General features: G+C 33.3%; 1 protein-coding gene across 1 annotated transcript; it reads right to left on the reverse strand.

Annotated features, from left to right (window-relative positions):
• Positions 1–2,186: 2,186 nt before the first annotated feature.
• Positions 2,187–11,007, reverse strand: LOC110688525 (probable leucine-rich repeat receptor-like protein kinase At5g49770). The gene is made up of 19 exons (XM_021865295.1): positions 10,650–11,007; positions 9,509–9,629; positions 9,348–9,419; positions 8,976–9,050; positions 8,798–8,869; positions 8,524–8,685; positions 8,357–8,431; positions 7,539–7,610; positions 7,386–7,457; positions 7,203–7,271; positions 6,383–6,457; positions 5,819–5,890; positions 5,560–5,694; positions 4,883–5,355; positions 4,627–4,776; positions 4,411–4,547; positions 3,949–4,168; positions 3,491–3,729; positions 2,187–3,022 (listed from the first exon to the last, which is right to left on the reverse strand). The coding sequence occupies exons 1-19, from the start codon at positions 10,753–10,755 to the stop codon at positions 2,549–2,551; spliced, it is 2,871 nt and encodes a 956-aa protein (XP_021720987.1). The 5' UTR covers positions 10,756–11,007; the 3' UTR covers positions 2,187–2,548.
• Positions 11,008–11,568: the final 561 nt, after the last annotated feature.

Genomic DNA, 11,568 nt, shown 5'->3' on the forward strand with positions numbered 1-11,568 from the left:
TTGCACATATTAAGAAAAAAAATAATAGAAAGAAGAGATTTTGATGAATAAAGTAGGTTATACAAAGAAGATTATATATAATTAGATGAATTTCCGTTGAAAATTGAAGGGTAAAATTACCATTTACCATAATCACCAGAGAAGAATCAATTTGACTGTAAATTGAAAAGAGATACATTTTGGAAAATAAAATTACTAAAAGAAGGGGATAGAATTAAAGTAATTACAGTTTTTTTTTAAGGGTTAATCAAATTCACTCAGGAAAGTGAATATCTTGGGAGAAAAATTAAGGAGGAAGGAGGTTGAATAGCCAAAATAATGGCGTTTGATATTCTGAAATGCAATTGTACTGTTGACATGTTTTGCTGTACACGTTTTTTAATTTTTCTTTATTTTTTTATTTTTTATATAAATATTTATTTTAGGGCCTTGAAATATACTGAAGTTTCTAGTCCGAGGGCCCAAGGCAGTCGCCCCGCCCTGGCCTTGTTACGGCCCTGCAATGCCTCTTTGGGTTTTTACGCGGGAATTAAGAAAGTTGTAAATTTTTTAAAACTAATGATTAGAATACATATGTAGTTGAGAATAATTGAAGAGATAGAGAGAGAAATTGTTGGAAATTGATGTTAAAAGTACAAAAAAGAAAAGGAAAAAAGATGGGAACTCATCAAAAAGAGGGTAATAATGTCAAAAGGTACAACTTTTAAATAGAAAGAGGCATTGTATTTTGGTTTATCCGAAAAAGAAAAGAGACATTGTGTAATGAGATGGAGGGAGTACGAAATACTTCTATATAATTAAGAAGGATTGAAGGAATTTAAATTTTGTCATGATGATTAAGGTCTTGTTCACTTCATCTTAAATAAATAATATTCAGTAAAAATAATTTCAGTTCAGCAAAAATAATTTCAGTTTAGTAAATATCAGTAACTTTAATGAAGAAATATAACAGAAAATCAGTAAAAATAATTCCAGTTCAGCAAATATAATTTCAATTCAGTAAAATTAATTTCATTTCAGTAAAAATAATTTAAGTTCAATACAAATAATTTCAGTTCATTAAAAATAATTTCAGTTTAGCAAAAATAAGGTGAAGTGAACAGGGTCTAAGAGTAACTTAAACTTAATAGACATAACTTTACAGAAATTGGTATAACATTAATAGAAATAGGTAGAAATTTTATAAAAAATATTTGAGATGATGAAATTTTCAACCATAACTTGAGTAGAATTTGCTAGAATATTGAGTTAGCTGAAGAGAATATTTCATGGGGGAAGAATTCATTTAGCTGTACATGATAAATTCTCAAGCTCCTTAATATTTCAAGCAAATTTTGTTGCTTAATTTATGTTGTTCTTGTCAAAAACAAAATTATTATGTTGTTAGCAAATTCTATTATAACTTTGCAATGAACTTAAACTTCCCCTTAGGTCTGTTCACTTCACCTTATTTTTGCTGAACTGAAATTATTTTTACTGAATTGAAATTATTTTTGCTGAACTTAAATTATTTTGACTGAACTGAAATTAATTTTACTGAACTGAAATTATTTTTGCTGAACTGAAATTATTTTTACAGATTTTCTATTATATTTCTTCTTTAAGTTTACTGATTCTTACTGAGCTGAAATTATTTTTACTGAACTGAAATTATTTTTGCTGAACTAAACTTATTTTTACTGAACTGAAATTTATTTTACTGAACTGAACTTATTTTTACTGATTATTATTTTTTAAGGTGAAGTGAACAGGGCTTTATTCTCAATCTCTCTCTTAATCTCTAATTAGATATAATTACTTTATAATTTAAGTAATTATTGTTATGAGAATTTCCTTCTTTCATGGGTTGTATTGAGCGAATCGTTGATCTTGATCCTCATCTCTTGAGTTTAGGTCGAGTCAGTTTGAATAATTCAATCATTTAAAGAGAGAAAATTGTAAGGAGTGTATCAAATTAGTTAAAAAGAGTTCATTAGAGAAGAGAGAGAAGAAAGGAGAATGAAGGAGAGAGAGAAGCAACATAATTGCAACTTGAAATAATGTAATAAACAAAAAGATTTATAAACGTTTGATTTGACATTCAAAACTTGTTAAGATTTTCATTTAAAATTTAGTGGGATACAAGGCTCAATTCAATCGACCAATATAAATACTACCAGCTCAAAATATAAGATGTATACGTAGTCTTTTCACAACATGTGATATCATGGAACGTGGACTATATAAAATAGCCAACAAATCAACAATCATGTCTCATTCTAAACTTTAAGGGGTTCTTTACAATTTACAATGTTGTATCTAATAGGCAAACAATATTTTCATCTAATTTTCAATCAATATTCATCACCAAAACAATCCAAAAAAACCAATCGCTTACACAACAAATTGAGCCTACAATAACTAAGTTTACAACATGAATAGGAAAAAAAAAAGTAACAAAAATTGGGTGTTGATAAATTAAGGCATTTACATTGTATACAACACATCGCATCACTGTAATTCAGAGTTACCCATCAAAATAGTATCCACACTTCTTTGTCATATAGGCTCACTCAGCCCTTGTCAATGGAATGCTTCCACTATAGTGAAAGAGTGAGTTATCAGAGTAAGGATGACCAAAGTTCCCTCCACTGACTCCGTCGTAAGTCTGTGAAGATGGTGCAGATTCAGCATTCGGGTTCATACCTGCAAGCTTCACAATATTCTCGATTTCTTTTACAACCTCACCCATAGTAGGCCTATTAGTTCCTTCGTCTTGTACACACTTCAATGCCAAATCCACAAATTTCTCTAAACCAACTAGTGTAGTTGTATGTGTAAGAAGCAATGGGTCCATTACTCTATGAAGGTTATATAAATCTTTACTCCTGTCCATTGCTTCTTTGACCTCTCTCACTATGTATTTTCCGTCTTGTATTGGCTGTCTTGCTGTTACCATTTCCAACATAACCACCCCAAAGCTAAATATATCGCTTTTCTCAGTCAACTGATTAGTCATGAAATATTCAGGATCCAAATATCCCTGCACCAGGAAAGAAAGACCCATGTCAATTGCTATAAAATTTTGATTTGCAAAATGTAACTGCATGTTCAAGCAGGAACAGCAGTACAAGCAACTAATCTAGCAGAAACACATTGAATGATCTACTCTCAGTATAGTTTAAGTATACCGAGTTTTCAAGACAATTATGTAAGACATGTAATACAGCTGAAGTCAAATATAATAGCTCTTCATATGCATCCAGTGTGGTTCAAGGCAAAACAATTTCACAAAAGCAGCCAAAATGCAAAAGTTCATTAGGACTTGCTCAAACCAGGTGGTAAGACCAAAGTCGGATGATCTGGGATCCTAATTTTTAATGCCATCCAATGTCATAAGTTTATAAACACCGATTCATGCTTTTAGAAATGGCAGTAAAGCAAAATTTTATAGGAAGCCTGCTATAAGATATTTTCATAAGAATGAAAACTAAGAGCATTCGAAACTGACCATTGTTCCTTTGACTTGGGTAGTAACATAGCCCTTCTGATCAGTGTCACCAAACAGCTTGGAGAGACCAAAGTCAGCAACTTTTGCAGTCAGGCGTTCATCAAGTAGGATGTTGTTTGACTTGATATCCCTGTGTATGATTGGTGGATCAGCAAGCTCGTGTAGATATTGCAAACCCCGAGCAGAGCCAAGGGTTACCATTAACCTTCTTATCCAATCCATTTGAATACCAGACTTTCCTGCGCAAACAATTCTTGTATCATGAGAGATGACCACATACATGTAATAAGCACCATATGATTATCTGATAAAATTCACGAAGGATAACCATTGGTTGATGACAAATTTAGAATCATATATCAAATAAAATTCCGTACACATCTAAAATCGTGACATGGAACAGTGGCATCATAGTAATCATGGTGCCTTGCATGAAGTTCAAAGGTTAAGAAAGGTACCTGAAAGACTTTCCATTAGTGTACCATTTGGAATGAATTCATAAACCAATGTCTGTTCTCCTTTGTCGAAGCAGAATCCAATAAGTTTCACAAGATTCTTATGATGAACCCTTGATAAAAGCTCTACCTCATTTTTGAACTCTCGACTACCTTGCATAGATCCTTGCTGAGATCTTTTGATAGCAATCATTTGGCCATCGGGAAGAATTCCTTTGTAAACCTGCAGAATTCAAACTAATTGGTCAATTACAAGGTATCAGTTGTTTCAAGACTAATAGGATTCATTTTGCATAATATTCTATTTCAACCTTCAACTAATTGGTCAATTACAAGGTATCAGTTGTTTCAAGACTAAAAAGGGTTACAAAAAATTCACGACATTAGCAGCAAGACAACAACATAAGAAATGAAGGTAGAGAAAACTAAATTATGATTCATGTCAACAATAGCGTGAAAGACAACCTTTCCATAACCTCCGGAACCAATGTTGTTGGCTTCAGAGAAATTGTGAGTACATTTCTGCAGCTCTTCAAATGTGAAAAACCTGGCTCCTTTTAGCTGAGGAACGTCACCACCAGCTCCATGTGCGTCCCAAGATACTGTAACGAAGAACATCTGATCAGAAAGCTATATACAATTCAATTTACAATCACATATTTAGATAAAGCTGATAACTACCAAATGGATCGGATTCCTGCTTTGCCTTCTTTGCTCTTTTCTTTTGATTTAATGCATAGCCTCCTGCGCAAATCAATAGCAACAATAGAACGGAAGCTCCTACAGCAGCGCCAACAATGATCCCTGTATGACTGTTGTTTCCTGATTTTCCTGCAGATGCAGCAAGTCTCAAGTCAGAGGAAATCTATTGATGTGTAAAGGATGATAGCAATGACAAATCACAATAGAAAACATAGATTTATGTTAGGCTCTTCACCGTCAAAATGTGTGTAGATATCAGCTGCAAAGACATAGGGACCATACGTGTCAAGTGGCTTGTAAGTCTGGTTGCTGAACACAAATGCAAGTGAGATAATTCCTGTTCTATTGAAATAATCTTGTCCAAGTGGAAATACTTGCATCTTCACATTTAGGTAGCCAAATACATCAACACCTTCATCCTGAAGTGCGACAGACTCTACAGGCAGCCTATATTTACCAAGTGTGTCCAATAAATTTTTGTGAAGAGCATTGAAATAATCTGTGTTTCCGAAGGAAGATGGAGCCCTGAATCTTAAAGTTCCAGTGAATGGATATGCACATTTGCAGGCAGGGCTGAAAGTTTTCTCAGAAGGACAGCTACGAACAATACAAGATGCTGGACTTGTATATCTCGATCCAGTATCCTGATCACTTTTGCAGTAAACGAATTGCTCTCCATCGCCACTACAAAAAGGATTATCAACTAGCCTGCAAAAATTTAATACAGTAATCAGAATGCTAAACAATGCTAGCCATGCTAAAATGGTTTATTGCGATTTGTGGTTCGGTTTGGTTTCATACTCTTCAATTTCCTCTGATTTGTGAAGAGGTGAGCATAAGTTATCTAGATGTATTTCCCAATTTTGAAAACTCGAAAATTTCCTTGGAATTATATAGTTTGAGAAAGCTTACGTCAATGTGAAATTATGTTGAGGTGCCACTGTGGCTGCCTCTATGGAATTGTTTTGTAGATCAATGAGCTGCAACTCTCTGCTGTAGTTGCCACCAATTTTAAAAGTGCCATTAATTTGGTTGTTCCTCATACTCCTGTAAAAAAAGTTAAAATAGAAGTGTATGTCATTAACAATAAGAAAACAGCTATGCATAAATCATCATTATCCTTCAATAACACCGAATTATTATAAACGATTCAGGTTAACTTAACACTCACACAGTCTGTAACTGAGGGATGTTGAATATTTCTTCTGGAAGCGGTCCTTCAAGTTTTGCTCCATCAATCATTCTGCCAGTAAAATGTTAGCAAAACGTCTTCACAAGGAGAGTCGACATATGCTTATAGGCTATAGCTTATGATTACCATACATATTATATCAGGTTCTAAATAAATTATGATTAGAGATGGCCAATGGGGTAGGTCTAGGCCGAGCAAGCCATACTTCAATTTGGCTGAACAAGTGTATATAGTGTCATCTTCATTTACATCTGTCTGTACTTAGACTCAAGATTCAAATTTTAAATCCACTATCAATTGACTGTCATCGAACAAAGGAGTATATGTTTTGTTGTATCAAATTTTGACTATACTCTCAACAATAACACTATCACACGACATATGATGGCTGAGATGGTCAGCTAATCAGCTGTATGTGAGTCAAATCCTTAAAAACAAATAACAGTATTAAAAACTATACATTATACCCGTCATTAACCCTAACTTTCTATAGTAAGCCTGACATGTCAAGTTGAGAAGCAGAGAGGAAGGCAAAGAACATACAGTGTTGTCAGAGACTGTAAGGATGAAATCCATTGTGGAACTTCTGCAGCATCAAAAGAATTATTACTTAAGTCCCTGTAAATCAGAAAAAATCAACAAAAAATCATTAACTGGAGCCAAAATATTGTTGCATTTTGTAGGTATAAACAGAAAAAAGATACCATATCATTATGAAAGCTAGTAGTTTTACTGCCTATTTTCATTTTCCTTTGCAAAAACTTTAACTAGGTTCGGGGATCACCAGCTAATAAAGCAGAAAATTCTTTGAAATAAAAATCTACTATGCTACAAAATATCATGAATAATTAAATGAAGAATTACAAGAAAAAAGGTAAATCTGCACTACGAAGACTAAGAAATACGTACAATGTGATAACTAGAAGCCAATTTGATCATTCACCATACATAGGAATACCAAACAATCACATATGGTCAATGGTCACTGATAAAAGAACAAAACATTGACACTGAACCAGCACATATGAGAGCCTATGTCAATTATGACCATAACATCGCAACTCTACTACAAAGAATTGAAGTATATACACATAAGCCTTATGACATTTGACACTCAATGTAAAAGACTACGACAGCATTGAAATTGAGATAATGAAAGCTACGAATGCAAAAGCAGGCTCTGTATATTGCTCATAGTAACAATTTTAAGAGCTAAGCTAATGCCAAACCAACCCTAAAACAAGGCAAGATATGTTAAAAGACCATGTAAAGATCTAGAAGAAATGAGAACTTAATATTTTAGTAACACTATTTGTTCTCAACCCATACAACTGTCAAAATATGTTATTCAGTTCACACTTACAGTAAACTTAGAGTTTGCATGCGAGACAGATCAGGGATAGGACCAGTCAGTGCATTGTGGGATAGGACCCTGAAATAGCAGAACCAAAGATCTGTTAAAGGAAAATGCTATAGGAGGATGAAGATTGGGTAAAGAAGTTATTGAAGGCCTAAAGGATCAGGCATGCTTTCATAATTTGCTTACAGCTCATTAACATTAGTTAGGTTGCCGATAGTGGCTGGAAGATCGCCGCTCAATGAATTTCTATCAAAACGCCTGGTACAAAAAGTGTATTAGACTATTAAAAAACATGAAGCATCAGATAATTAAAACAACTCTAACTGGTCTGGCACTTACACAGCCTCCAATGTGCTCACAAGACCTAGAGATGAAGGAAGGTTTCCAGTGAGATCATTGTTGTCAAAAAGCCTGAAAATGTTTAATGTCTAGTATTAGTGAAAAGCTCTGCTTTGAAACAAAACATGAAAAATGAAAGAGGCAGTAAAATTGACTAGAACAGTTAAGTAACTTTTTAGCAGAATCATTATATACAAATTGCATATAAACAGGCCTTTGTTTTTTGGTCAGAATATAAACTGGTCTTCACATCATGGAAGTGTTAAATTGATGTGTTTGTCTATAAAAGCTACTAGAACATGTAGTTGTGTCTTCTAGAACTCAAGTCATCACTATATCTATATCCGGCATAATTGAAAAACACCATTACATGTAATACCAGCATGATTAAGAATCGAGAAATTGATAGTCCTTGAACATCGATAATCATTGTTTCAGGAGGAGCAATTAAAATTAAAACTGGGAATCTGGGACAATACTGTATGCATAACTTGACACCATCCCCTAATTTAAGACCGGCTGATATCATCATGTAAAGACATCCACACAGAAATGTTAAGTCTGTGTATATGGTTCTGGTCAACCATATCTGCAGCATATAGTGGAAATCGAAAAGGTTTCAATTGTTTATCTCAAGTTCAATTTTCAAGTTGCACAGGATATTCTCCATTACTAATTATCTCAAACTTTCAATATGAATGCAAAGCAGAAAATGTGAAACTCCAGCAATTTAACAAAGTATTCACCCAAGTTAGAGTTATAAAAGCACTAAGCACTACAAAAATAAAAGTGATGTAGGAGCTTATAATAACACTTACACGTGTATCAGAGTCATGCTAGAGTTAAAAAGTTTAGCCGGGATTGTGCCTGAGAGTCGATTCATTCCAAAATGACTGAAAAAAGTTAAAAGTTCAAACTAGTTAGAAATTGTTCAACAACAAATGAACACTGAAACTCTGAGAGGGAAAGGAGTTATATTACATACAAGTGCTTTGTTTTAACTAAAAGATCGAGTCCAGGTGTGCTCCCATTGGAAACGGGAACGCCTCCAGTGAGCTGGTTATCAGCAAGATCCAGCCAATAAAGATGTTTCAAATTACCAATAGAAGCTGGGATTTCACCAGTAAATTTGTTTTCGTTCAGAGATCTGCAAGGCACAAAGATTCCATGTTCAATTGTTCAGAATTTTACAAAAAATAAGAATGAAGAAGACAAGCTTAATCTAAAAGGCTAAACATCTGAAACAGTTAGATTCTTACAGGTATACAAGCTGCTCTAGAGATCCCACTGAGTCGGGAATTCTTCCATTAAAACCACAACCGAGAAGGATTCTGGCACATTCAATGGAAAGGTTCACAAGTTAGTAATTAAGAAACAACAGTACAGTATACAATTTGTAAAAGTTAAGATTCTCAAAGAATTATCAATATTTCTCACAAGTTTGTAAGCGCCTTCAGTTGCCCAATACTTGGAGGAAGAGGACCTGTAAGCCTTTTGTTATACGATAGATCCCTGAATAAGTTGAACAGATGAATGAAAATCTAGCAAAAATGAAATTTTACTGATATACATATTTGCATAATCAGGAAGACAGATATTTTACTCTATATCCATAGTTATAATAATCCAATCGTCTAATATGCATATAAGCTACAATGAAGTATCTCTGCCCCTAAGGCATATTTTACTCTATATCCATAGTTATAATAATCCAATCGACTAATATGCATATAAGCTACAATGAAGTTTATCTGCCCCAAAGGCATATAATATCTATGTTTACGAGGTAAGTGGATTGTGAAAACCTACAGAATTCGGAGTGCTGATAAAAATGCAATATCTCCAGTCAGTTGACCCTTCAAGTCCATATTCGCCAATGTTCTATAACAAACAAAGACCATGTTCAAGGTCATCCACAGTAGAAAAAGTGGTATGCAGACTCTGTCTGTGAAGTTAGGACTGCAACTTACATTTCAGTAATACGAGAATTAGTACAGCTAATTCCATCCCATTGACTGCCGCAAGGATCTCCACCAGACCAATTTGGGGGTAAATTTTCCCAGTCTTTTGTGAGAGCCTGCAAAGCAGCAGCTGTATGAACATTCAAAGATTTTAGATATTGAAAAACGAGATGTTTAGATAAGTACCTATATATTATTGCTGTATACAATGTTAACATGCACATATACCGAATTAAAAAACTTGATAAGTAATAAAAAATTTCATTATCTAGCACATGATCTAAAATCACATTCCAGTTTACTGAATAATGTTTGGATAAGAATACCAAAAAGTCTACAAATAAGGAATACTAGCTCCGCGATCTTCCAAAATGATAATAACATTCTAATTAAAGATTCATACTAGTATTTATTTTTGAAATTGGCAGGATGCATACCATTTGTTCTGTATAAGTGATCAATCACATAAAACTAGAATACTAAATGCATCAGACAAGCGGTTAATCATTGGACTTGACACAACCTGCATTCCTGCTTAACTAAGGCTAAGCCTCAAGCACTGACACAAGTCCTTCCGCCACATAAGACTCTTGATGCTATGAATAATTTAATCAAATCTTTTTTTTAATGGTGTCTTACAATAGAATGTATTCATAGACACTAAAGTATTAATGTATCATAAATCACATACAAAACAATAGTATGATGGATATATGAATCTTCCCAAACATCACATTAGTCAAGATCCGTAATAGATTATTGTTTACACTATTGATGCATACACTACAAGAAATGAATACAAGTTTCTATCAACACTTCCAATCTTGGCATCTCGTATCTGAGAAAAAAGCGGTCAATTAACCCCATTGAACACAAGCTTGCATATTTAGAAGCTCGAAATAAGTCAAGAGACATAATTGCTTTTTCCTATATTCGAGATACTTAGACAACAAGGTAATGATAAACCACGTTATAGAAATACTTCTGGAAACAACTTACTAAAGATTCTGAACTATCTACATAAATTCACATCAAAAAGCAATAATTATACACTGATATTAAAACCAGAAGATTGTAAATAATCAAATATATTATAAGTAACAAACAAATTACAGCATTTTGTAAGATAAATACAATTATAAAAACTTACTATCTTGAGTATTTGTTTGTGCTTCAATATCCAAAATTCTGATGCAAACGAAGGCAAGAATTAACACAACTCTTAAACCCATCATTTGATAACCCAAAACTCCCATTTTTATGAATTTACCAAATATTCTTGCAATGAACCACTTCAACACTTGAAAAAATCAAAGAATTTTTAATGAAACAAAGTAACTAATAAAACGTTGAGCTTAAGGAAAAAAAAAAAACTAAGAAATTTCATTCATCATTTTAGAACAATAGTATCTAAGAACTCTTCTCCCTCAAAACAGTGCAATTCAACAAAGCTGTTTATGACTTCTTCTAAGGTTACATACCCCATTGTACAACCAACTAGGAATTAAAAAATTATATGAAATGTTGGTCAAGTTGCTGAGGTCAAACACCTCCATTTTATCTCTAAAGACTTCAATTATTTGTACAAATTATTAAAAAATAATTAAATACATCCTCTAATTTTTTTTACTAGAAGTACGGAATATATTCCTTGCAACGAATAAATAATACTAGTATTTATTTTGATTGCTTAAAAAAATCACAAATTCATATAAGTGGCTTGACACACTGCATGATTAGCTATCATAGGGGTTACTTTTTTCATGTTATAGTCAGTGATATAGAGTTACTTCATCATTGTTATAGAAGTTACTCGGTTAGTATTAAATGGGTTACTCGATCAGTGTTAAAGGATTACTTTATTTTTTTACAAGTGGTCACACGGTGTGACCAGCTGCACACAAGACGAGCTGAATAATGAACAGATTACATAAAGACCCCATCAAATTTTTATGTTTTTTTTTCTGATGGAATACAGCTTCATGTAAACTAGATACCCCGAATTTAAAATTCCCACTTCTATTAAAAATAGATACCTTCGTTAACGAAAAATATTGGTATTATTTTGG

Source organism: Chenopodium quinoa, unplaced genomic scaffold, assembly GCF_001683475.1.
Source record: "Chenopodium quinoa cultivar QQ74 unplaced genomic scaffold, ASM168347v1, whole genome shotgun sequence".
NCBI classification, from domain to species: Eukaryota; Viridiplantae; Streptophyta; class Magnoliopsida; order Caryophyllales; family Amaranthaceae; genus Chenopodium; species Chenopodium quinoa.